The following is a 27905-nucleotide window of genomic DNA, read 5'->3' on the forward strand; positions in this document are numbered from 1 at the left end:
TTGCTGAGACTTGAGGCACATGGTCCCTAAAAGCTGGCAACGCTCTGCTGACTCAGTAAGTGCAGAACTCCAAAACTCCTCTCGCACTAACATAACACCAGGCGCTTCTTGATATGGGTTTCATGGCCAAGCATCTCCTGTAGGTGTAGTTTATCAGTAAGATATCAAGTTAAAAATCACATGGGGAGGATAGTATAACTGGACAGAAAGGCAAGATCCTGAAAAGTAACTGATAAATAAAGCAGTCAGACAACTGTAGTAGAAAAGAAAGTTTAAAAATGTGAACAAAATTAAGTACAAATACTTACAGTTTACCCTTTAATATTACTTACTATACCGCAAAACAGAAAAAAAAAATCTAAACATGGTTCTCTTGTCCCTGGTGAATAAGCAGATCTATTTCAAATCAATCAGACTAAAGAGCTGCTGAGCAACAGTGCCTGTATACAGGATTTTTTAAAAATGTATTTAATGTTGTCTTACTGTATTATGAACGGAGTCGACAGTTCCGGCTGGACGTAAACCCTCTCGCGCGTGCGCAAAGAATGCAAAGACTTCGCGCGCGTTGTGGGGATCAACTGAAAAACTTAAAATAAGAAGCAACCTGTCATGTCCTCTTTTTGTGCCAAATTTGACAGCACAGTAAGTAGAGCTGTGTATATAATATTATCTCCCTAAGGTATGTAGTAATCCCGGGCTAGCTGATGGTTATGGTCTGAAATTATTGTTGGCTCGGAGAAAGTTTAGCTTCTATTAGCATCAAAGTTAAGCTAGCTAACTTCAATAAAGCCTGATGAGGTCATAAAGGTTAGCAGCATATCTCATGACATAGCTCAGATTGCATGTACTGCAATACATTTATATAAAGCATCTCATGTAGGCTCATGTGAAGATAACAGATAACTTAGTGTTTAGCTTTTTGATGGCAAATTAATTAAACTTCTGAAAATTACATGTCAATACATAATTTATATAAAGTGAGGCCTTTTAAGATAGGCCTATGATTGGTAGGTTTATGTCTGCTGTTTTTGTTTACAGTCAATTTAAAGAGGCTAAAACCTTTTCTCACAAGTATGGCACCTGCACAGAACACGCAGGTGGGAATGCATACACTTTCTCCCTTTGTAAATATTCCTATCACTTAATTAATCAATATTCAGGCCTAATGGTGAAAAGTAAATTGTATACTTCAACCTTTTAGTTGGAGCACATAATCAGTGAGGCGGTAAAGTCCGGAGATGTCCGAGCACTGGATGTGTTCTTGCAGAGGGAGATTTATGAAGAGACTCCCATGAAATGCTCTCAACAGTTTCTCAGCAAATTGGATAAACTTATCTGCAGGGTGAGATAAAACTCAAAACACCCAGTTACACAATATGATGCTGCGTTATCAGTGGAATTAATGAAACCATATTTATGTTCCATAGGGTTTGGCTCAAAAAGACCCCAAATTGGCCAGTCTGGGATTTGCCAGTCTTTACAAGTGTGGAAAACACCTAATACTACCTGGTGGTGACCAAGGACTTTTGGGGTTAATAGCACAGGGTCTAATAAAAAAGATGAGTACACACGTAATAATACATAAAGGTACATACTATGTGGGTTCTGTAAACTTATGTAGTCTGATTGAACCCTTTTTTGTGCAGATGGTGGAGTGGTTTGAAAAATGCAGACAACTGTGGATTCAGTGTGGGCTGCAGTGGGATGAGAACTTAATAAACCTCTCTGAAGACTTTTTAAATGCTTTAACGGTGAGCTAACTTCTAATAAGAAACACACTTTGTAAAGTCAACTGTTTCAGTATTCTTAATTTGGTTTGTTTTTACTTTCTCTATGTTAAAGGTGGTTCATCAGGCATGCGAAGAGGGTATGGATTTACATATCTCTATGTACTGTAGATAATGACATCTTTTTATACTGTTTAAAAAAGTGAATGGGGACATATTTAAGTGTAAGATGGATAAGAGTTTCTAACTTAAAAGAGGTTTCTAATAAGTTTACAGCAATTTAATGATGACTCTGTATACAAGAAGAAAGTATTGACTTTGTCTGCTATACCATGTTTTATTTTATTTTTGCAGGGACATACAAAATCACTGAGTCCTTTCTGTATCCTATTGGCCAGTTGGCTGTTGACCCTAGAATCTACGTCCTGATCCAGAAAGAGGTGTACAATAGTTTATCTAATTTTTTTAGAGTAACACTGAACCTGAAAGACCTCTGTTTGGTACAGTTGATTAACTGCCTAATAATGTTTTAACAGGCAATTCGGAAATTCAACTTAATTCTGGATAAAATCCCAGTGGAACTTAAAAAAGACACGAAGATCCTAATGTCACAAGAGGCCTCTGATATCATGTATGTCACTGTAGTTTTCTTAAATGATTATTAACATTAAATGTAATACAATTGGAAACATGAATGATCACAATCAAGAATGAATTACCACATTTACTAATTATTAAGAAGTAGATTGCTCATTTGATTACAGGATCAAACTGGCTGATCATATAATGGATGTTGGTGGTAAGCTTTCTTTATACATTTCTCTTTACCCAGAATTACTATTAAAAATAAAATATGTAAAACACCGTTTCTGTTTCCCCCTCAGACTATGACTTTCAGTCATCCTTGATGGAGGCATTGTGCAGAATGGCCACAACTGACCAGAGGAAGGAACTTGCATATAAATGGTTCAGAATGAGCCTTGTGGCCAGTGCATTTGCCAAAATACGTGATTCTGAATTTGAGACGGTAACATTAGTCTGTTTTGGTTTATTTTATATTTGCTTTTGATTTTTGATGTACTGGTGCTGTTGCTGATGTTGTTTATGCTGAAAGGCTGCATAAAATTGAATGCAAGTGTGTGTGATTTCAGGCTTGTCGTACATTTCTAAACATGGTGAATGGGATGCAGGGAGACAAGAGAAGGTACATACATAACAGAGCTCAGTGCTATACAACACATGTGGTTTCATTTGTAACTTTCATTCTAAACCTGAGTTAATATGAATTTTCATATGTTTGTCTATTTCTCTAAGAATATTGCATTTTACAAATTCTTTCGCCAAGCTCTTTTAATAAAAATCTCTAATTACATTCTGTATTTGGGCCATATTGACTGGAAAGATTTACTGAAAGTTCTGATGACACAATTCTTTGTGCACTGTAGGGTGTATTCCTACCCTTGTTTGGAAGCTTATCTGGACAGCAGTGAGGTCAGTATCAACAGGGATTCTGTTCTAAAATGTGAAAAACAAAACTGAATTTGAAACAACTCAGTTATTAATTGTCTGAACACACATAAGGTATCTCTTACCACACAGTCCTAGTCTGTTTAATCTAATAACAGCTTATGTCCAAATTCATGCTGTATTGTTAATACTATAAGTTGCTGTTATAATAAGGTTGTGGTTATGTTGTCAGTTGCTGATGCCCTCGGATGAGAAACTTGAGGAATTCTGGATTGACTTCAACCTCGGCAGCCACAGCATCTCTTTTTACTTCTCCTTGGCTGATGAAGAGGTACAGATACCTCAAATCAGTAATATACACACATATACAATATACATAGTAATATACACATTAAAAAATCTCAACTTTTGCTTAGCACAGTCAACATCTGCTTAACAAACTTTGGTTTACCCTCAAAGGATAGCCACTGGGAAACTATATGTCTCAATGAGCATGAAGTCCAAAGCTACACTGTAAAAGGTAATGTATACACAAAGGCCAATGCATATGTGCCTGCTCGCATTCACTGAATTTTTATTTGCATGCAACTTTGCCATTTCGTATAAGTATTTGCTCTAATAAAAAAATTCTTAATGTCCAGAGGAGGGTAAGAGGCAGGTCTTGCAGATCAAGCTGTCAGAGGTGGTCATTGTTGGTGCAGCTGAAGGATCCACTCTTACGATCCATTTCAGCTCCTCGCTGGACATCCTGCAGGCTGTGCAAAATGTCTATGGACACAGCAAAAATAAAGTAGAGTCTATCTGTCTTTACTGAATTTTCTTGCTACACCACAATAGATACATGACAAGTAAATTCTAAGGTATACATTAATGTTAAAAAGACTTTCACAACAAGTGGAAAAGTCTATATTTTCCACTGATAGAATGGGGCTCCAAACAGAAGCTAAACTGTGGTCATGATGAATTTAAGTATTTGGATTAAGACTTTCTTCTTCCGTCAGGGCTCATCTGTAGTGAAAGCTACAGCTAGATCTTTAATGGAGAACAACACTCAGGTAAACATTGGTTTGTCAACGTAATGCTCTTATTGTACTTCTGTAATAATTAGTTGTCATCTCAGATTCCAGTGTTTATTAAACTGTCAATATTTGAGCTGGAGTTGGGTTTAAATGGTAAATTGACTGGTTCCTATAGCGCTTTTGTCCTCTGATTCTCAAAGCGCTTTATGCTTCAGTGCTTTCTGTATCTTCTCCAAGGACATTTGGTAGTGTAATATATTGAAATGTATAATATTTATTATTAATTTAAATCGAAATTATAATGGGTGCAAGCTTTTGTGTGTGGTTTTTTTTATTCATGTGGTTTTATTGTATCAGAAATCTTTTGTTAATGTCTAAAAAGATTTTTCATCCTGTATGTTCATCTTTTTTTAGGTTGTTCCAGAGAGCCAGGTGTCTCTTGGTGAAAGTGAAAAAAGTACTGTCAACTACGTTTTACCTGCTACAGCTGCACCAGCACAGGTAGAGATTTAAATTTTAAATTACAGACAGTTTAGACTAGACAGGAAAATGGAGTGGGAGCAGGGGCATACCATGATTGATATCAACATAAAGTTAAGTCAGTGAAGGCAGTGTTTTAGCTTACTTTACAGAAGTGTGCATATTTTTCCTGGTATTTCTGGGTATGAACAAAATTCTGCTTTATAAATTAAACCCCACTGAAAACGGTTAAAATACTAGCTGCTTCTAGAGATATGCAGGAAAATCCCTGTAATGTGTATAATATTATTTAATGTAGCAATGCAACACATACAGCACATGCAACTACCTGCAAAATAAGAAGGAAAGCAGAAAAAGATCAGTTCAGAGAAAACGAATGAGTCAAAACACAAGTTGGAAGTTAACGAAGATTGATACAACAAACAATTCCTCAGCTAAAGTCAGTATTTGCAAATATTTATCCATTTATTAATATAAATGTTAACAGCTACACTCTAACATCTTTTTTAAGGCTGGCATCAGTTATATAACGAAAGTGTAAGACAACTCTTGGTTGTGATACTTCAATAGAAAGGCACACCTGAAACTTAACAGCAGAGGGAGCACACAAGCCACCAAATAAATATTGAGCAGTATTTTCCTCACCATGGATTAAACACTAAATTCCTCTTAAACACAGAAGTTATTCTGTAAAGACTTCTGTGTTATTATTGATGTGAAATAAAATCTACAAAACAGACCATCATAAAGATTTATAGACATCTGATTTTCCCTCCAGGTGGTCACCCCAGCCAAGATGAAGATTTCTGAGGCCACTGCCTTTTTTAGCAGCGGCGGAGCTGGAAGTGTGCATCGTTCCTTCTCTCTTGCATCAAGTAGGTGACAGTACAAAGTGTGAAGAACTGCAGCCACACCAATTCCAGCAATTGTACTAAGTTACAGGCTTTATTTTATTGGTGAGAGAAATAAATGGGCTACATCACAAGAATAAACATAATCACAAAAACAACTAAATATACAAGTTGTGAAAGAAGACAAAAAGAACACCCTATACAAGTAATTTTTGCTTTTTTTTAATAGACTGTATTATAACTCTTTAGAGTATGGATAGAGTAAACATGTAAAGATACTAGAGCTGAATCAGATTCCTCATGTCCTTTGGGGTTAGTTTAGTTCGTATGTAAATACTAAGTAGTTATTATGTGTCCAGTTGTTTCATTTGTGCTCAGTTGTATCATTCTCAACCACTGAATAAATCCTGAATGAGTATGATATTTTTTGTCCTCCTTTTTAGACACTCCAGCCAATGGCATTGGAACAGAAAAGTCACCTCTTGAAGTGGTTAGTTCACATATCACCACTGTTAAGAACTGCAGTCATAGCAGCTACTCTTTAATGTATTCAGTATTAAGTTTTAGTTATACTCTGATTATATTGCTTTATACTGTAAGTCCTTGCATACCGCACAAATAGTGTAAAGTAAATGTTCATGTTTTTGTAATGTGTACTGTTTAGCCAAGTTAGGAGTAGTTATACACCAGGTCCAGGAAATTCAGTTATTCAGTTACTATCGATGTGATGCATCTCTACAGAGCACAGCCTCTAAACCGGCCATCGAGAATAAAGGTGACAAATACAAAAAGGTACAGTCTATCTATAAATGATTTAATTTTTTAATTTTTTTTTTACTACTGTTGCTACTTTTGCATGATCTTTTTAACCTTTTTGATTAAAGGAGACCATAATATGATCCAGCTGTGTAAAAAGGGGTTTTGCTTTTCACGTTTCTTAATAATTCGATGTTTTAACTACCTAGACTTATCTAGACCTCCTCTGGTCACCTAACCATTGAATTTCCATCAGGGTACTGGTTTGTTCTTTTTTTTGTTTGTTTGGTTAATGCTCATAGCCTGATGTAAAGACATAATTTCCACACAGTCAGAATAAAGTGATGTAAAAATCGTTGCTGTTGGGTTCTTAACAATGCAGTCAGTGCAGCAATTATAAGCAACAGAGGATTTAGTATGAGGCACAAAGTAAATAACTGTGTTCTGCGAAATATGAAATATCATACAGTTTCATTTGCTGTCATTTGCAGAGCATACCACTGAAAGATGCTGTGAACATGGTTCTGGCTAAACAAGGAGGAGAAAAATCCAGAGGTATGATATAAATATATTTTCATTGTTTTTTGCTTAACTCAGAAATAAACTGTATTATCTTTGTTACATACAGCTTTATTTGTTTAAAGACTCAACCCATTACTGGCCTTTTCACTTGCAGAGGAGAATTTTGTGCCTGACACCCAACCCCAAACTGGGAGTAACATGCAAGTATCATGAAGAACCTCCAGTCTGTTTGCATAGCTGCATAGCCAGTGTTCTGATTGATATCTGTATGTAATGGGTCTATCTGAGTATATTTATGTTTTTATTTAAATTACAGGGCTTCTAATTGGCACAAATTTTCAGTTTCAAAAATGCTGATGATGCCAACACAGAAAACGAGTTCCCTGCCAAGATCTGGTAAACTAAGGCGGCAAAAAATATCTTCAGTATCGCTAAAATTATGAAACTGTCATTGTACATTACAGCTAGTAAAATATACAAAAAACAAGCTAGTTAAATGTTAATGCCATTAACAATTATCAGGGTTTTGATTACAGTTATTTTCCTCTCTTTAGAACCTTGTTCAGCTATGCTGCGTCCTCAGGAGCGCTCCTTATCATCGAAGTGGTCAGTTTCAGCCTCGACCTCAGTCTGCCAAAAGCAACTGCATATCCAGCTCAGCGAGCGACTGCAGCAGGTCCTTAAGGAGAGGAACAAAGACTCTCCACCTCCTGAAGCATCTGATATCAGAAGGGACTCGAATGAAACAAAAGCAGAAGACCAGTATGTTTCCTCATTATGTACTTCCAAGCCGCAACATGCCCAGAGCAATGGCCGTGCAAAAAGGAAGAGCAAGGGCCAGACGTCACTGGAGACTAGTGCTGTTCTCCAGACCTCCACAACTAAAACTCTAAAGGAGAAAAAAACACTCAAATCTGAAACTGAAAGTAAGAGGGCTCAATTAGACAAAGAAAAGGTATGACTTCTGTGAAGTTTATGCAGCTTAATGTCAAGTCCAAAATTCTTGTTAAGAATTAAGGTTTTTTTTGTTTCTTTGGTTTTTTTATTCCTTCAAATTTCTGCTCTCAGAGAGACTCAGAGGCTGCAGGCAGCATGGTGAAGCTCATCTCTAGCCGCTATAAGGATAATGGCCAATCTAAAGAAAAACACACTTCTGAAAAGCTCACTCAGAACTGGTTTCCTTCTCTTGTCAACAGGTATGAACATTTAGGGCTGTAATTTTTCCATTTTAAATTTCCACTTCAATAATGTCATTAATGGAGTTGTTTTTGTAGTAGAACAATCTTCAATATGAGCTGGTTATCAACTGGAAAAGTAAGTGATCAATATTTGAATTATGTCTAGGATTAATTTGAGTAATTTTTAAAATATAGTTTTTAAAAAAAACATTGAAAGCACTTTTCTGTATTTATTTTACTAAAGATAATTTATTGATTCATTTGATGTATTTTAGAGAGAAACATCCAGAAACCCAATTACATCCTACAGCAGAACCAAAACAAACTCTGTGAGGCGGAGGTAATCTAAGTCGATTAAAACATTTCAAAGATATTTGAAGATAGATTTGTCTTTCAGTGAATGTAATAGTTTTTTCCCCTGTTGTATAGAGATGACGTTTTTGCATTCAGGACCAATACACCCCTCAGTTCTGAGGTAAGTGTTACTAATGTGAGTCAGTTTTATGTATTGACATGTATCAGCATGAGAACTTAGAAAATTCAGGATTAAAGTTAACAGTCTTGTTTCACTTATTTCATTTTAGAAGGAGAACATAAACACCTGTGGCATACAGAGCAAGTAGGCCCCATTGAGAATGTTCTGTGACTTTTATTTGTCTTAAATATTAATATTTTGTTACAAATCTTTCTTAAATCTATACTTCCCATATTGTTTGACAGTGGCATCCACTCCTCGGTACTCCTCAGCACAACCAAGAAAGAGCAGCCTATGGCGAAAGTAGGCATTCATTGTATGTTTGTGGAAACATTTTCTTCATGCTTGTGTACTCATGTCTGTCCTCTGCTGTATTCTGTGTTACAGAAGAAGGGGCATGTAAAAAAGCACCTGTTTAGTGACACAGACACAGAAAATGCCACAACAGATCTCAGCTGGCTGAGAGAGTCAGCCACAAAGTCCAAGCCCAAGGTTATCAAATACTCCAGGCAGGCGCCCATCAAACCTAGACCTGTCCCACACCATGCTTCTGGTAGGCCATTAAAGTTACATTCAGACTCAAAGTCTGAAAATTGTTGCATCACGACTGTATGCCAATAAAATTATTTGAAAACATCAGTAATTGCATACAGGTTTTGTTTAATTACAGTTGAATCTCCAGATTTAGTCCCAACCTTTCCAAGAGCTGGATTGGGTAATAACAAACCAACTCAGGTAAGGAATGATTAATGTTTTTGTAAATTGTGTGCTACAAGCTGCACTATTTTAAGTAACCACAGTGTGTCACTGTTGTATCAGAAAAACGGGCGCATGAAAAGGGACCTTGGTCAGCCAAAGGAGAGAGTAAAGCTAGCAGCAGCACCTAGCAGACAACATGCAGCTACTAAGAGGCCCAAGAGAGTTGCAGCCGCCTCTACCAGAAGCTACAAAGAGCCAGATACTGATGACAGTCAGCCAGAAGAACCTGAGGATCCTCCTGCTACCAAGGCAGGAGACAGACTTCTTTTTCTTAAGCATTGTTACTGCTTTTTGTTTTTGTTTTTTTAAACGGTTAACAGGTACCACTTTGCTTTTTTAAGTAATCCTATTGGCAACAGTGTCAAGAGTAAACAAAAGATGAAGCAGACATGTTTATTAAAACATTTTGTAAATATATATAGTGTAAAAAGGCAAACTTCATCCTGCCTCCACACATTATATTGAATATCAAAATGCCTTTTTTCATGGACTTTCATGGCCGTCCTTTCAATACTCTAAAGGTATACAATTTTAAGCTCAGGTGTAGAAAATATATTGCTCAGTCACAGTGTTAATAAACTACTCACTAAACCATAGTGAGTTTTAAAAATACACATTTCATCTGGTGAAAAGACAAAAAAACTAACTTTCAAGCCAGTGCAACAATAATAATGTATATTTTGTACCTTTCTTTTCTTTATAAATAGTACTCATTCTCTGCGAAAACCGTGGAAGTTCATGCAACTCAAAAAAAGAAGAAAAAGACTGACAGCACCCAGCAAATGGAAAACAATATAAACCCATGCGCAAAGAAGCCAGCCACTTCCAAGGTCATTTGTGTTTAATGTCATCTTTACTAAGTGGTTATGTGAGAAATGGCTGGAGCAATATCATATTTATTTTTCTTCTGAATTTCAACAGAAATATTTTATAGACCAGCAGAGGAAGCATGAGAAAACCTCTGAGCGAGCAGCTGCTACCTACAGGAGAAAACGCAACAACAACCAGTCAGATTTTAAAAAACCTTCTGTACTTAAGGTAGGACATCAGTTCTGCACAGAAATGTTCTTATTACTTGTTGTCTTCAACTCACAGCTTTATATCTTTGCAGATACTAAGTGTTTATACACTTATATGTTATAGATGGGTAATTCAGAATTTACACAGCACATGTATCACGAACAAGTGGTAAATTTAAATGAAAAACGATGACATCCATGGGCTAACAGCTTCTCAGTTACAAGGTAGAACTTCCCTAAACCATGCCCTGCTTTACCCCTTTGACTCAACAGGGGAAAGCAATTTATAAAGACGTTAAACTATCAGCTGAGACCAGAAACTCACTAGAAAAACCCCAGATTTTTTTTTTTATCAGACCTGGCAGCTATGTTTATCATATTTATACAGTCTTTGATCTGAATATATTTCAGTAGTTTATTATTTAACGTCAAAAGGAGAAATGTAATTTTTTTTGGCTGTATTTAGCTGAGAATATGCTGTGGTCTTAAATCTTCACCTGCAGATTGTGTTTCTGAATGGATTTCACAGTATAATATGTTGTCATAAATAACATACTTTGTTCTCCAGCAGAGGCCTGAAAATGTTCCTCAAGAAACTTCAAAATTGAAAAAGACAAATGCCCAAGAACAGATGAGTTCATTGAAGGATTCCTGGGTTACTTGCCAGACCTCTTTCTGTCCATCCCCTCCTCTCATGGAAAAGATGAGATGTAAGATACAATAAAAAACGACTCTCTCGCGTCAGAGTTAGATAAGAGCCATTTGATCCCTCTGACAGCTGCTAATGTCTATTTAATGTTTAATGTTTGATCAAATGGTTTGTTAATTCCATCACAGTGGTGACATGTATCATGACCCCAATTCCCCCCTGACAACCTTAGACACTGTCAATAAAAACAGAATGCAGTGATTTGTAAATCATATTAACCCATATTTTGTTCACAATAGAACACAGAAAATAACATATTAAATGTTTAAACGGAGATATTTTACTATTTCATGAAAAATAATAGCTCATTTTGGATTTGATGGAAGCAATAAAAGGCTGGTAAACTAAGTGTGCTTAAAATGAAACCACTGGAGAAAGATTATGCACTTAATTAGATTGATTGGCACAGGTTAGTAACGTGATTTGGGGGTAAAAAGTGCATTTCTCAGAAGTAAAGATGACAGGTTCACCTGAAATTCATTTCAAAATGAACTTGAATTTTTTCTTAAAATGATACATTTTTCACTTCTTTCTATTCTGAATTAAATATGGGTTTATGGTAAAATGGTAAATGGCCTGTATTTATATAGCGCTTTACTAGTCCCTAAGGACCCCAAAGCGCTTTACATATCCAGTCATCCACCCATTCACACACACATTCACACACTGGTGATGGCAAGCTACATTGTAGCCACAGCCACAAATGATTTGAAAAGTTTATGAACTTTTCAAATCATTGGATTATGTTGTTATTTTTCACTGCATCGCAATTTTTTCAGAATTCAGGTTGTACTTAATAGTCATTTTAACATTGAAAAAAAAAAGTTTTCCTTTAGTGACACATATTTTTTCTTCAGCAGAAGAGTGGATGGTAATCTTTGATTTTCATTATTGTGTAGAAACATTGACTCTCAAAAGGTGAGATCGTCAGAAATGCTAACTTAACGTATTACTCCGAGTCATAATGATGAGTCTCGTTATCTTTCTTAACATTTATATTTGTAAAAAATTATACTCTTCACACAAAACCCCCTTTTTGTAACGCTGGTTCTTTATCAGCTGTTAGATATTTGTATAAACCCCTGTGAAACAATTTGGTGCCGGCAATGTGTGTTTCCATGGCAGTGAAACCTTTTCACTCTAAACACTTTATGTAAAGCATTGCATAAAGAAACCTTTTGCTCTCCAACCTCTATGTAGAGGAACTTGTGTATATTGACCTTCTACTCTTTGTCCAACTTCTGAAGCCAGCTGTTTGAACATCTGTGCTTATTTTGGATCCCCGCAGCTGCTGATAGGTCAGTCCCAACCTTGGATTTGACCTGCTCCCCTCTTCTCACCCCGCGGGGATCCCCGCTGCCTGCCTCCCCTAAGCCTTCTTGCCAAGACACCCCCTCGCCAGTCCTGCTGCTACCCAAACCTAAAGTCAGAAGTAAAGAAATGTGCAAGTCTTCTTTCTACACTGCAGAAAAGAATCATGGCTCATCCAAGACTCATTCTAAGCAGTCTGTCCCTTCTCTCACTTCACTTGGAGGACAAATCCCTGCACCTCCGACTGAACTTAGTGCAGCAAAGGTACATCACCTTTCTGACATATTATGGCACTGTGGTAAGGTATCTGTCAAGGGTTAAAACAGAAAGAAAGTGTTTTAGGGTAGAAAAATACTTGTTTCACATTCACCCTAAAAAACGGCACAGTGCAAAATATATGAGTATGGGTTTTTTCTAATTTGTTGAGTTGAAAGCATATTTTTTTTATTTCTGAACATTGCTTCAGCAAATAGTGGAGTATTCCAGTGTGGGTGGTGTTCTGTTATTAAAGAAAATAAATAACAAAGTAAGATGGAAAGGGTAGTCACACCTAACTCAGCAAAAAGGCCAGAAGGGAAAGAGTGAGGAGGCCTTATTGATTTAATTTTGTCTTTGCTCCTCTTTGTATAAAGTTAGTCCAGTATACTGCACATCTGTAGCGATCTGCCGTGGGCTGAGTTGTTAAATTCATCTGGACTCACCATAAAGATGTTTATACACTCATTTTGGCATCTTTGTCAGGTCTTTAAGCTATTCATGCACTAACTCTGCATAGATGTTATTGATGTCAGTCAACAGTCTTGTGAGAATCAGTAGCACAACTTGAATCGTAGTGTGAGTTATTATTTCACTGAAGTAAAAACGTAGGCCACTGACTTAAGCATGACTTAAGCTGAAATTCCCAGACTGTCCGAGAAAAATGTGGATAGGGATGACTGAAAATATAACTCCCTCCCCTTAAAAACCTTATTTTGAACCTTGTCCTTTATAAGCAACTGGAAAGTTTGATTTGCAAACTGCTAAATTCTACTCCAGACAGTTATTTTCTCTAACATGAGATGGCTACGGCTAAACGAAGCCATTCTTATGAGTTAGCCATGTGAGGAATTCCTAATAAATAGATCTTTTAATTATGGGGAAATGCACATGATGATTGAAATGACCTACTTAATGCCGTACAGAGCAGATAATGGCTTTGCAGCACTTAATCTGTGCTTCTTCATGCATTGTGTGAAATGTCTTTTTCATTTATTGTCACTTATCTATGGCAGACATGATCATTAGCTAACCACAAAACGAGTTACCATATTTTTTTTTTTTGACATTATTTCTCATCACTTTCTGCCGCCTTCAATCTTCTATTTGTTTCCAGATTAGTACAATCGAACAGCATCTTTCTTCAGCACCTCATTCTCCTTTGTCCACTCGACCCCTGCTGACATCCACACTCCTTGAGCTGGACAAACCACCCTTGCCTTCTCCTGCTCAGTCACCATTTCCAAATGACACAATTAGCCATGGCCACTGCTGTAGTTTGAGTAATGTGTCTTCAGTATCCCAGATTTCACTAAGCTCATCATCTATTAACTCATCAGTACTCACCAGCAAAGTTAAGGACGGTCCCACTGTTGCCCTGGCTCTATCTGTTAAAGCAGAGGTATTGGCTCTTTACTGATTTTTGGTTTCTTTTTTTGATTAATGTAACTTTACAGCTGAAGAACAAAAAAAACTTTAAGAACACTAAATCACTCAAACTAACTAACTCATTACTGTCCTCCTGATAGATGACGCCACTGTCAGACCAAGACTCAAAACTCGCACAGTCTCATGTTTCAGGTAAAATAAACGTTTAACTTGTTTTTTGGGGGGGTTTGCCATAAATTTCCTGGTTGCTACAGTTTAATTCCACCGTTAGGTCCACTCTGCACCAAATTAAAGTTGCGCTTCATTATAAAATGGCATCCTATCTAATTGTCACATCTGATTTTTGAAACAGGGCCCAGCCGCAAGCGCCACATTTCCTTGTCTAGTGATTCAGAGGACGAGGAGACAGAAGAGAGTATGAGAAGCAAGATGAGAGGGAATCACTCTCCTCATTTGAAGCCACGGAAATTATTCAAGTCGTGTAAGACATATTCAGAGTCTCTTACATAGATAAGCACAGGAAAACCTTAACTACACATGCCTTAATCAGACAAGCTAATATGTGTTTCAACTTTGGCACAGGAAGTTTCTTCATGTGTTTTTTTTTTTTTAGATCAGGATTTTACTACATCCAAATCTAATCTAAGGTGATCTATCTGAATGTATTTTTTGGAACTATTTTGTTAAATTGACGTTGTTAAATTATATGTGATGTAAAAGAGATACACAGGAAGTCAAAATATTCCTTGCAGCACAGTCAAAACATCTTTGTTTTTTTATAACTATATGATTTAGGATGTAGTGAGGATATTTAAGATATCAGTGGCATCTTTAAAAGATCTGGTAAAAAAAAACTATGAAACATTCTTGAATCAGAATTTGACTCTAATGTTGTCCTTTCTAATATGTTAATGTTCCTGTTTGTTACCTACAGTTGAGGTGCCTGCTGTGGATGAGTTGAGCCAGGTGAAGTCTTCCTCTGGTCATTGGGAGGGTGAAGTAACAGATGGAGACGTGGACATTGATGAAGGTTTAGATTTGCCAGAAATTGCTGTAAACCCAAGAAACATGTGTCAGCAGTTGAGCTCGGAGCTCAAGAAGAAGTTCCAGGTTGGAAATGTGTCCAGACATACAACATAGTTAGAGAATAGTGCTGCACACTACATTGCATCTGTGCTGTGTTCACAATTTAAAGGAACACTTAATGTTGTGAGAAATCTAGTATGTGGTAAACATGTATTTGAGACAGCAGTGTGTACTGCTGTTGAATGATTACTTACAAAACTGCTACATAACCATATATGTTCATGTTCAGAAACGTTACAGCATGATGGAGCTTTACAACAAGCAGTCTTTGAAGACCGTCCAGCAACACGTCTCTTCCATTAATATGCAAATTACCAAATGCAGGTCAGTTAGTTTGTCAGTGTGTAAATGAACTATAAGTCTGATCTTTTCGGTTAATATGCAACATTTGTTATCGCCAACCTTTAATTAATTTGATGGCCGATAGCACACTAACAGAGAAGTCCTGAAAGGCAAGTGAGAATCTATAGTGATCATTTTATTTTAACCTAAATTATTTTCTCTTGTGTGTTCATAACTGGAGAATATGAAAAAGAAAGATTTGGCAGAATAATCTATTCAAAAAAAAATGTGTATCTGGGCTTCTTCACACAGGGGTCCTTAGCAAATGTGAAATCTAGTTAGAAGTCAGTTTGCTGTGTTAATAAATCCTTTTTATGTTTTATTGGCTACAACCCTACAGTGGTCTTTCATGAGTGTGATAGGACACTGTAATCTTTGTTTGTATTTCCTTGTAGATTTCTACTTTTCTGGTTAATTGTCTGTCCTCTCTACAGGACTCAGAGGCTTAAACAGATTCAGAAGGTCCTCCTGGAGGAGATACACAAATTGGAGCAGGATGACACTGTGCTGAAAAACATGGATAATGACCTCACTGTAGGTTATTCTGACTCTGTCTGCCACATAGAGAAAATGCAGAAAGCGATATTAAAAACAAAATATCCAGCCATACAATGTTCTGTTGAATAATACCTGCCGCCAGGATGATCTGTTGTAGATTTGACCAGTGCCAATGGTTTTTCCTTATACAGATGTACTGGAAAAAACAGATGACGGCTTTCCATTCTTACCAGAAGCAGGAAATCACAAGGTGAAATTAAAGCGTGTGTTTGTGTGTGTTTGAGTACTAAAAGAGTCTTATAATTCTGTTTTCCACACTCTGATCAATGGTGTCCTTTCAGGTTTAAAGAAGAATACACAGAATTATCAAATTTTTCTGTTGGAAGAAAGATTAAAACTTTTGATTTGAAAAAAGCTTTTTTCATTAAGCTTGAAATCATCAACTAAATACACGTCCTATACATCCTATTCTTCCTACTATCATTTAGCTGGGGTTATCGTAAGCATTCCCTCCATAGTTACACTGCTAGTAGCTGAAAATAAAAATAAAGCACCCCCATTTATCAACTTCCCCCATATGGTAATTAACACACATAATCTATACAGTCGTTTCAGATATGTCTGACTTCGTCCCTCAGTGAGTATATGAGAAACCAATATCAGTATTATTACTTTGATAAACATATATTTTATTAATTGCCATTTATGCCCTCTGTTTTAAAAAAATTCCATATGCAGTTTATTATGCTGCTAACTCCTCGAATCTGAGAAGGGATTGTATTAAATGGGTCCTTTAGCCACAATACTCTGCAGTCCATACTTGTGTCACTAATTTGTCGTTTGTTCTTTGTTATCTTGGTAGTTCCATCCTGAGTGACACGATAGCCACGAAAATATTTAAAAATGTGTAAAAGAAATCAGATATACAGCTCCATGGTTGTCTGTCTCCTTATTTCCAGAAATGAGCTCCTGAAGAGAGCGCTTCAGAGTAACACGTGCAACAGCTTGGAGTATGAGGAGAGAATATTCACATCTGAGGTGTGATCCTCATGCATAGACTTCACAGTATATCTAATATTTGCTTCATTGTGTTGCTTGAGTGCAGTCTGTAGCTGTAACTCAAAATTCAGCTTTGAATAATCAGTGTTTATGTGTTTTAATTTAGAAGAGGTCATCTGCCTGTCAAGCTGTCTATCAAATATGACTTTTGCTGAGTGGCCTTTGTGACATTTTGCTATCTCTTTTATTCTCCCCCTGTGTGTCCTGACTGTGTCATATTCTTTATTACCACTCCCAAAAACCCTGCTGCTGTTTGTGCTGTTTTCAGATGTGCACGATCAGAAAAGACATGAAGTCAGTTCAGGACAAATTCCTCAGTGAGATGGTGAGTATGAACAGGTGAAACTTCAGGAAACAGAGAAGAGCTGGGCTTGCATTGTGTGTCTTTAATGTTGTGTCCATCACTCTGTCAAAAGAACAATGGTTCTGTGAAAGCTTGTGCGTAAGCACGTACCATTGAAAGAAAAGTATGACTCAGATGATGTTGTGTAAGATCTCAAATTAAGCGTCTTTCTCGAATGTTTCTTTGTGTCCTTTATAGCTGGAGGGAGAGCTCCAGAGAGTCAAGAAAGGACTGCATGCTTTGTTCTTCCCCTGATGAGGGAGCCGGGTTTGAGTTCAACACTGTCCCGGAACGCAATAAAGCAGGTTGTGTGTTTCGTGCTGTCCTAGGCAGTTCTGCTGTGCTCAGTCAAAGTATTTTCATGCAGTGTTTGTTTTTCTGGATTCTGCTTTGATTCCATGCAGATGTCTTTGGTTTATTCTAATGGTGCTTTGTTCCAGTGTTTGGGATTTGATTGGAAATGTTGTGTTCTGGTGTTATTTTATGGCTTTTATAAATTGAATAAGTTTTGGTGTTATTGTAAGCTCTCCCATGCTATTCATTGGCTTGACTCTATTTTTAACCCTAATTCTTGATTTATTCATTGAAGCTTGTTAAGTACTAGAAATGGTCAAGTAAACTTTCAAGATCTTAATTGTATTGATTGTTTTTTAATAACTCCTCTACCATATTGTTAAATGAAAATAAAGTTGTTTTAAAAATAAATGAGGCAGCACAGTTTAAAAAAAAGGCCTTGTATTTTGAAGACAAGTAAGTGCTTACAAAGGTATTTCTCTTTTCAGTGAAGACGTCGACGGTCCCATTCTGATTGACATACTGTATGTACAGTTAATATCAAATTCAACCCCCAATGCCACCTCCCCCACGCTGCACAGTCTTTACACAGTCTTGACACATTATTCATCAGTTAAGAAAAGGTGAAGCTGGTCACATGCACAACTTCTTCCCACTACACAGATTCACACAATCTTGTCAGGAGTCCATGAATTAGTACAAAAAAAAGAAAAAAAAACCAATGACTGAATGACAAGATTGTTTTGTTTTTGTTTTTTTAATACTCTGCTCTTGTCCTGAGAGTCAGAGGCTCCACCAAAGTCTCTTCCACCTGCCAGTTTCCACGTTTGGCACTCAGCAGTCTCCAGGACACGCCAGTGCTAACATTACCATCATCATCTCTCCCATACCCGTGACTTCATACTGATAATATGATGGTCAAGGGTGGCGGAAGATTCTTTAAAAAAGGCGCGCCGAAGACAGAAAGGCTCCGGGCTCTTTGAACTGTCGCCACTGAGCAGCTTCTAGCAGCTTCAGGAAATGTCAAAGCTCAGCATTTCTTCACAGAAGAAACTCCACACTTTCACGGTCGGTGGAACCTGGAGAGACAAATAGAAAGAAAGGGAATAGAAATAAATGGTGAGAGCAAGAGGGTGCCTTTGTTACCAGATGCCCTTCTGTTATTGCAGCCATTAATCAGTTCTGTGGCTCTATTTTTAGCACAGCCATTTACAGTGCTGAGAAGCCAGGCACGTACACTCCTACCCTCCCTCTAGGTCACTGTTACAACTCATGAGGTCTCGTGCTTTTCAAACATGATTAAGCCAAGGACACGGTGGCCTTTCATCATGCTTTGCTACCTGGTAGTGAGAACTCTCTGGAGGACAACCTCCCCCTCCCCATTATAGCACTCCCATCTATCTTTAGCTCCTGCATGCACCTCTGTATGCTCAAGGAGAGCTAAATTTAGACTGCTGCAGCTTAGAATAGAGCATCAACCCATGCATGCATGTTCTTCCAAACACAGGCAGGCGTTTCCAAATGCTGACCTCGTTAGATGTTTGCTTGAGGCATGCACTTCCATCTCGGTGCTCTTAAACTCGTTCAGCTCTTTCCGGATTGCAGCCTGTTGGGAAGAGGAAAAAAAATGCATCAGTGCATCAAGCAGCAAAGCAACAACAGGAAGAAAGAAATATATATATTTGTGTATAAAATCAGGCTAAAAAGTTTAAAGAGGACAGGGGATTTTGTGAGATAAGCTGATAACAGCAACTTGCAATGCTGGATAGCCTGAGTAATAGGTCAATGGGGAATTTGGGAAAAGATGTTGGGTATTTGTTTAATCCAACTGACTTACATAGTGAAATTGATTTTGGCGATAAGTCCTGAGTGAGTGGTGGCAATAAGACATAGAGATCAACGTGATGTGACTGCACTATCCAATACATACCTTGTCTGCTGCTGACAGACGAGTCCAGGGCTTGTCTGCTCTCCTGTCGTAGTCCTGAGCTTTAGCTACCTCCACATAGTCACTGAAGCGGATGAGGATCTTTCTGTCCCGCAGTTCATCTACCGTGGGCCGCTGGTTGAGCTGGAAGAGACAAGGTGCCAAACATTTGTCACCGTCTGTTGTTTACATTGAAGTAACCAGAGCATCAGAACAGTGTATTTAATAGAAACGGAGTCTCACCTTTCTGTTTAGCCGCTGTTTGATCTCCCTCCTCTCCTCTTGTTCTGTCTGGTCGTTTCTCTCTAAGAAAGTAAAAACAGCTCCTTTTAAAAATTCATAATTAAATTTTTAAAAAATGAAGAAAAAAATGTACTCATGCGTTGTTTACTGCGCTGATTAATGCATGATGTATATGGCATGCCTCTCTGTGAGATACTTCGCTGTGAGTGAAATATTCGGGAGTAGTTTTGCGGTGTTTGAACTCACGTTTCAAAATGTTCCGACTCTCCAGCTCCTCCACATTCGGTCTCTGGCTCAGCCTCCTGCGGAGAAACACCAAAACCACGTTTTGAACCATCGTATCTTCAGATAACCTGTCCGGTCCTCTTTAAACGGGCTGCAGCTTCTTCGCTGTGCGCGTTCTCGAGAGGAATCCCCTATGTTTCCATCTCGCATCCAAACCGCGGCTGTGAGACTTCAGCGGAGGCGCTCCCCACATCTGGAACAATCAGCGAAGCTAATTCTCCTTTTTTGTTGTTGTTATTATTATTTTGAGAAGTCTGCTAATTATTTCTCGGGTACTGTGTGCTGCATCTCAGATGCGGTAGTATCTGCTGCACAACGCCGCAGCAGTGAAGGCTCTCCTCTCTACTACTCGCTACACGCGCTTTTCAACTGGGTCGTGATGAGCTGCTGGTGCGCGACTCCCCCCAGTCTCCCTGGTTACTGCATGCCGAATTAATGGAGGCGGGGCATAGCGGGCTCTCGCTAAAGGCATCCCCAGCCTCCTCCTGATGTGCGCTGGACTACTGCCACAGTCATCTCTCACCCTCTTTGTTGCACCAGTTGAATTCAGTTTTTCCTATTTTGTTTTTGTTTTTTAAATGAGGAAATATTGTTATAAAAAACATAATTTACTTTGTGATATAATACAATCTCTCAGTGGTGGTGCTCAAATGACTGAATTTAGGCTCCCACATGCTGACCCATCACCATCAAAGAGCCCAAAAGGTCTTCAAAGTTCAATATCTTTTGCTGCTGCTGACATTTATTATTTATACAAAGGGCTCAGCTTCAGACAGCGTGCGGCACACATCACAGTGCACCTCTACAGGTGGAAAGGACAGAGAGGGTAGAGCACAGCAGGGCTCTCTTTATCCTTTTGACCAAACCAATATTTGGACTCTTTATAGTTCTTGTTCTGTAACAGATCAAAGTTAAGTCACATAGAACGAGCTGAATGAGGTTTTGTATGTTTATCGCTGGATAGACGAGCACATAGCAGCCAATTAAATTGTTGTATTCTAAAAGTCTGTTAATACAATAGAAAACCACATCTGTGAGAGAGCTGTTTTCACCATCCATGCACAAACTATGCAGGTCTCTGTTGCACTGTGTAATGAGCATTAAGCTCAAACTCATTTTCTTGACATGCCTTTTAATTAAGGGACACAAAACTGGCAGAAAAAAAAGATAGTGGAAAAATCTGGTGTGTGATTTTTATTTTTTCAGATGCTCTCTGTGTTTTTACTCAACGCTGCATAGGATAATGAGTACATTCAAGCAACAAGTCTTTGTTAATTAACATGTGTGACCAGACACAGCGCGTGGAGTCGCATGAGGAATTATTCAATAGCTTGGCTCCCTTGGTGAGGTCTCCTCTGAGACGTGTGATTAGAAATGGAACAAAAAGCAGAAGGGTGTCTACAATGATTACAGCATTTTGTTCCATCAGAATATGAGGATCCCATCTTTATAAACATATACATGCACACATATGTATTTATTAAGCCTTACTTAATTTTTTTATGTATATTTGTGTGAATGCCAATATCTTAAAACCTCATTGGGGGGAAACAGCCCAACGTGCTGCTTTTCTTTGCCTCATGACTCTTCGATAAACAAAGACAAAGTGTTCCCACAGCTCCGAGGATATTACATTTTAAACACATGGAACAGGAATATCGCTTCCAATGCCCTAGTGGATGCCACCAGCCACACTATTATTGACCTGATCGCCTTGTTGCTTAGCAACGATACTTGGTATCCTTAAGACAATACAGTCTTCCTGCACAAATTCTGTCTTCTGCCTAGTAACACAGGGGAGGGGATTTCACTACTCCAGAAAGAGCCCTATGCGCTTTATGCAGAAGCTGTGTCTATTTTTAGAAACAGCCCCTTAATTATATTTTTTTGGTCTTTGTGGGTGAGTTGAATAAATAACACATTACTGTCAAGATTGGATGCTATTTTGGTGGGCAAATGAGATTTCCTTGTGAGATGTATGAATCACGAAAGCTACATTACCCCTCTGCTCTCAAGTGAGGAGATTTTATATTTTGGGGAACCCTGAATATCCACACTCTGACTCATAACTGTAACGCTACATCACCCACCGCTTTCTGAACGAGAAGAAGTAAGATGTTTAAAAGGGATCCCCCAGAATACTGCAATGACGCATAAACGCCCATCGGTTTAGGGATCTCCATTAGACACTTGAGTTGAGATGTTCGCAGGAAAATCAGTTAAAATAGAAAACCAAACTATGCCTGCCGGGGGAGGAATACAAAAAAAATCAAAACAATAGAAACGCCCATGTGTGGTTGATGGAGGCGCTCGATCTTTTGTTTCAGCTGCCAACTGCAACAAGGAGACGAAATTGGCCATTCCAAGCTTCCTTCATGTTTCAAGTACAGTAGCAAACCCCCCACCCCCTCCTGCTATTATTTCTGCTGCTATAACTCCCCGACATTTATGGAGAGGAGGGAGCGCATGGGGAGATGCATTATTGAACAGTGTCAGGAGCTAAGATTGGAAACAGCACAGTATGACTGCAGCACAAGTGCCAGGTGGTGCGATTCTAAAGATAGAAAGGTCATTTATCACTGACAGGATGGATGATCATTCAGCATGAGTACAGAGAGGTAGATTTTTTTTCTCTGCCGCTTAACTCATATGAATTGTATTGAACCCAGATCATTCTACAAACCTGGGCAGTGCAGAGGTTCACCCAAATAAGACTGCTTTGGGTATCCCCACTGATGCTCCTTTGATTTATGGCTGTCTAAATTCTTTACAAAATGAAATCAAGAAGGAGTAGTTCAGCAAAAGCCAGTGCTCTGTATATACGTCTTTATGTAACAACCGCTGTGCTACAAGTGGAACTTCTCTGTCTTGAAATATAGACCCTGAAGCGCTTATGTAAGCTACAGCCATGCTCCATCCTCACCTTTGAGTAGAGTGTTTTTGCTCGAGAATGCTTTAAACCTGTTTTCCTCTCCCCCAAATAATAATATATTTTCCTCCAGTAAATCTAAGAAAATGAGGAGGCGGGAGTATTATTAGTTCTCCCGCAGACAGACTGTAGATCTTGTTCTTTAGAAAGTGTGGGTGGCACTCTGCGCTTGGCTGGGAGTTATTGCATAGTGGGTTATGCAACACTGTGCCGTGCCCCTGTTTGATACGGCTGTGTTAAAGAGCCCCAGTCTTGTGACACGAGACCTCCGCTGTTAGTCTTTGAACATCAAGTTTCTCACTTACATTAGAAAAGAAAAGAAAAAAAAAATTAATGTCCTGGCAGCGCTTTTGTACAGAGACATTTCCTGGAAGAACTGTCTGTCTGTACCCGTTGTATTCCAGAAAGCTGAAGAGTGGCAAGTTTTTAAAGGCATCTAAGAATTTCTGGTACATTTTTTATTCTGCGGAATATATTAAATTGTTTTATTCAGTTTGGCCTTGTTTGAATAGATGTACTATTACCACAATGGGTAACTTCTAAGTTTAAAACTAAGAACATAACAAAACATTCCAAAACTAAGAACTGACCTTTAGTAAGAAAAAAAAAAGAACTACACATAAGCAATCTGAGCAGATTGTGCAAGATAAATCAAGTCTGTGCAAAAGACTCGGATAATCCAGTTAGAGCCAATGTTTATCTCACACCTCCACCTACTCTTAGCTGTTGTGTAACCCAGGCAATTAAGAATATACGTTTACCCTGGAAAGACACTGCCCAGATGTTTTTTGGGCTTACAGTGCATTGTTACATAATGAATTACATGGAGACTACACGACACTAATATGGAACCATGGCTTTAAAACCCCCCAGCAAAGTTGATGTTACTGAGTTAAAAGATATCTTCACAAGGCAACCTACATAACCTAAACTGCTTTTTCTAAAATGACCAAGGTTTTGTTGCAGGTATTATGACAAATTAATCACTAATACTCCACAGACAGCAGTCAAAAGAATATTTCATAGCTTACTTGGCGAGTTTCATCTCAATCTGCTGGCGAATTTCCTGGCGCTCCTGATCACTCCTTGCTGGGAAGATATTCCTGTCTTCCAGCTCCTGCTTGCTGGGCCTGTTTCGTAGTTTGAAAGCCAGCAACTCCTTCCTTAGCCTGCGAGGAAGTGTGCCTACAACCACGCATGCAAGCATTAAAACACAGAGCGCTGTCACTTATTTTTAAACTTTGGAGAACTTTGTAAGGGATTTCTTCCTATTCATATCCTAACAATGGCTGCCAATGGCTACTTTATCTCATCCAAACCTCCACACTAACAGATAATTGTTTACAGTGGCGTTTGGAAATATTTGGGCAGAAACTTGTTGGGTGTTTTGCTGTGTAGTATAAGACAGTGGATTACACATGGTAAAGTTCATACTTGAAAATTAAGTGTTCAGGTATTTCTTATCACCAATAACCAAGCCCTCATGTCTCCTTATCATGCACAACATGTGAATAAGAACAAGTGGAACAGGACAGTGTGGATTAGAAAAAAAAGAGAAATGAATTCAAACTTGTGCATCTAATTCTTGTTTTTAAAGCGATTAAAGATGTATACTGTACAATCACTCCACTCTAGAAAAGAACAATTAAATGAAATCATTAAAAGCCTGAAATGAGCAAAACATTTGTGCCCATAATGAGTGTAAGCTTACTCAAAAATCCTAAAATTGATGCAAATGCAAGACTTTCATCCCGTTGAGTGTAAATGTTTCATTTGTAAAACAAGTGCACCCTGTTCAAAACCAGAATGTGCAAACTCTGCATGCACTTTTACATTGGCCAACCCACCAGAGATAACAGACTCGTTCCAGCCGTCCAAGTCGGTGGGGAGGCCTGAGGTGTTGGAGAAGCACTGGTCCAGCCGCACATTCTCCTTGTTCTCCTCTGCCTCCTTCTTGGGCCAGTCAGACCCTCCAAACCCCACACAACTTCCCCCCAGAGACGATGTGTGTTGGTTGTCCGAGCTGCAGGAGCGAGAGAGCCGTCCGTCGGAGCACCACATCCGTGGGGGTGAGCCCTGCTCACACCCATCGTGGACACTGAGGAACATGATGCGGATGTGGACAGTGGATTTAAAGGCAACATTTTAGTTGAGGAAATTATAGGCCATTATAATTTACAAAATACTATCACAGTATATTAGACGCAGACTATATTACGATGAAGTCATAAATTGACGTAGTAGAATAGTGATAAACCAACAAAAGAGCTCTGTAGCAATCCAGTGGCAATGGTAAAAGGCAAAATCACATGTAAACAGCTGTATGGGTTCACTTCAGACTCACCTCTCCTGTCTGTTCTTAGAAGCGAAAGCTCTTTGCAGTTCCTCCATTATGCAGCTAGGGGGCATGGGAGGGTGTATCATATTGCCTAGATGTGGGGACCCTGAGGGGTTGGCCAGAGGCCCTCTTAGTGGCAGGGTCATTGAGGCCAGACTTTCTGTGGCCCTGGGTAGAGGCTCCTTGGGGAGGTAGGAGTTGGGCAGATGAATAGGGAGTGATAGAGGACCTGAATCTGACAAATGAAGATGAGCAGGTTAATTAATGTCTTCTTATCTATCTTTAGCATATTATTTTATTTCTCTATTATTTGTTTATTTCTTGACATCTGCTAAATATGACAAGAGAATGGCGTGTGTGAAGGAAATGAGGTTTTTGCAAGGATTTCGTGCAAAGAAATGAGATTGATATTTGTGCTCTGCAGTTTTTATTGAACCACACAGTGATGTGAAAAAGAAAGTACACTCTCTTTCAGTGCTAAGGTTTAATTTATCAGGACATAATAAAAAATTCATATGGTCCTTAGCAGGCAGGTATAGTGTGTTATTATTCATTTACCAAAAGCTGCACAATACATGCATAAATCCAGAAGCAGTGTGTGAAAAACACTTTTACTGATTAATATAAGTAGCAGCTAGGTTTTGCTAGTCACATGCATTTGATTAACTGACCATCAGTAAATGTGAGCACCTCTCTTGTATGGAATTATATTTTATGACAAAAGTATAAGTTTGAATTCAGTACGCCTTACTACTTAATTTAAAGATCTAGGACTATTAGTTTTAACGCAGTATTTTATAACTGTGGTACTGGTACTTTTACTTAAGGAAAGGAAACAGTTCCTCCACCACTGAGTGGTGTTGATGGTGGAGGAAACACTGTCAAGCACATCTTCCAAAAATAGTCCATTGGTGTTTAATTGCATTGCACTGTGTTGACTCTAAAGGGTACATTCACATCACATTTACACTTATTAAAAATAAATGTCTTTGCTTGTTATCTTGCTTCAATTGTATTTACCAGCATACAGTTCAGATAGAGATATGCTTTATACAGCTCTTACAGTGCTGCAAAAAAGTATTTGCACCCTTTCTTATTTTCATAATTTTCTGGATATTTGTTGCACTTGAATGTTTCAGATCACCAAACAATTTTTATATTTTAATATTAGACAAATATAACTTAAGTAAATACTAAAAATATGAGCCATACCCTGACCTGCTGAATCGAGAAATCACTTAAATAGAACATGTCTGACAAAGTGAGGTTGGCTAAAAGACTTCAAAAAGCAACCCATCATGCTGTGATCTGGAAACAGATGAGAAAGTAATTGACATCCATCAGACTGAAAAGGGTTACAATGTTATTTCTAAGGCTTTGGGATTCCATTGAGAGGCATGATCCACAAATGGAGAAAACCTGGAACAGTGGAGAACCTTCCCAGGAGTGACTAGCCTACCAAAATTACTTCAAAAGCCCATCGACAACTTATGCGGAAGGTCACAAAACAACCCACAACAACATCTGAAGACCTGCAGGCCTCACTTGCCTCAGTTAATGTCAGTATTCACGATTCAACAATAAGAAAATAGGCAAAACTGGCAAAAGTGTGCTGAGGAAAAAACCAGTGCTGCCCAAAAAGAACACAAAGGCTCGTCTCACATTTGCTGAAAACATCTCGATGATCCCCTAGGACTTTTGGGAAAATATTCTCTGGGCTGATGAGACAAAAGCTGAACTTTTTGAATTATTTTTTCAGTAAAATCTGGTGTGAACCTATGACAGCATTTCATAAAAAGAACATCATAACAGTATTCAAACATGGGGGTGGTAGAGTGATGGTCTGGGGCGGCTTTGCTGCTTCAGGACCTGGATGACTTGTTCTAATGGATGGAACCATGAACTCTGTTCTGTACAGGAAATCCTGAAGGAGAATATCCAGCCATCGGTTCATGCCCTGAGGCTAAAACACTTTGGGCTATGCAGCAGGACAATGACCTGAAACACACCAGTGTACCTCTGGATGGCTCAAAAAACACTGACCTAGTCAAAGTCCAGATTTAAATCAGATTGAGATGCTTTGGCATGACCTTAAACAAGCCACCCAAAAACCCTCCAACGTGGCTAAATGCTCCACTCCACCGTGAGAGACTAGTAGTTGTCGCAAATGCTCGATTGCTGCAGTTCTTGCAACAAAGGTTGTTTAGGGGGCAATTACTTTTTCACACAGGCTGGATCGCCTTTCTCCCTTAATAAATTAAATTATCCTTTAAAAACTGCATTTTGTATTTGCTCAGGGTATATTTGTCTAATATTAAAATGTATTTGATCATCTAAAACAAATTCTGAAATCAAGAAGAGGGTAAATATGTTTTCACGCCACTACATGTGGATGAAAATGACAGTTATTTACTCAGCACTCACCATCTCCAGTACTCAGCTGGGGCAAAAGTTTTGGAGGTACTTGTGGTGGGGAAGTTCCTGGAGGAATCTCTTCCTCTGATCTCTCTTCCATCTGTTCTCCCATGTCTTGCAGTCCCTCAGGTAAATCCCCTGCAGGGTGCACCTCCTCATTTCCCTCCTCCTCCTGTAGTCGCACATTTTCCTCCACCCGATCACAGTCTTGGAAAGGAGCGGCTACTGA

General features: G+C 38.5%; 2 protein-coding genes across 3 annotated transcripts in view; one reads left to right on the top strand and one right to left on the bottom strand.

The window, feature by feature from the left end:
* The first annotated feature begins 553 nt into the window (after positions 1-553).
* On the top strand, positions 554-17763 carry sycp2 (synaptonemal complex protein 2). 2 transcript variants are annotated; one of them, XM_085393988.1, is made up of 47 exons: positions 554-642; positions 1039-1097; positions 1202-1342; positions 1428-1571; positions 1647-1751; positions 1843-1867; positions 2082-2167; positions 2264-2358; positions 2492-2526; positions 2612-2754; positions 2879-2931; positions 3173-3218; positions 3427-3525; positions 3654-3714; positions 3836-3984; positions 4196-4249; positions 4628-4714; positions 5472-5568; positions 5988-6034; positions 6286-6336; positions 6792-6855; positions 6977-7022; positions 7139-7218; positions 7377-7777; positions 7891-8018; positions 8097-8136; positions 8276-8340; positions 8430-8475; positions 8585-8619; positions 8721-8778; positions 8863-9028; positions 9146-9210; positions 9295-9483; positions 9942-10064; positions 10156-10272; positions 10822-10963; positions 12251-12537; positions 13646-13930; positions 14058-14109; positions 14270-14398; positions 14852-15027; positions 15233-15327; positions 15780-15879; positions 16035-16093; positions 16803-16881; positions 17171-17227; positions 17444-17763. In XM_085393988.1, the coding sequence occupies exons 2-47, from the start codon at positions 1074-1076 to the stop codon at positions 17498-17500; spliced, it is 4683 nt and encodes a 1560-aa protein (XP_085250114.1). In that variant the 5' UTR covers positions 554-642; positions 1039-1073; the 3' UTR covers positions 17501-17763. The 2 variants fall into 2 exon arrangements, with proteins under 2 accessions (XP_085250114.1, XP_085250115.1); XM_085393989.1 differs by lacking the exon at positions 554-642 and having other exon boundaries at positions 876-1097.
* Positions 17764-17983: 220 nt separating this feature from the next.
* phactr3a (phosphatase and actin regulator 3a) overlaps positions 17984-27905 on the bottom strand; it is a 34565-nt gene continuing 24643 nt past the window's right edge. Inside the window, exons 4-12 of the mRNA XM_085393984.1 lie at positions 27686-27898; positions 25268-25496; positions 24771-25021; positions 23955-24108; positions 19956-20011; positions 19710-19771; positions 19470-19610; positions 19069-19145; positions 17984-18618 (exon numbers count right to left, since the gene is read on the bottom strand). Coding sequence (XP_085250110.1) covers positions 18603-18618; positions 19069-19145; positions 19470-19610; positions 19710-19771; positions 19956-20011; positions 23955-24108; positions 24771-25021; positions 25268-25496; positions 27686-27898 — 1199 coding nt within the window. The 3' untranslated portion in view covers positions 17984-18602. The remainder of the gene's footprint in view (positions 18619-19068; positions 19146-19469; positions 19611-19709; positions 19772-19955; positions 20012-23954; positions 24109-24770; positions 25022-25267; positions 25497-27685; positions 27899-27905) is intronic.

Source organism: Rhamphochromis longiceps, linkage group LG20 (assembly GCF_057381845.1).
Source record: "Rhamphochromis longiceps isolate RC_006_pf linkage group LG20, R_longiceps_female_GT1.1, whole genome shotgun sequence".
Lineage (NCBI taxonomy): Eukaryota > Metazoa > Chordata > Actinopteri > Cichliformes > Cichlidae > Rhamphochromis > Rhamphochromis longiceps.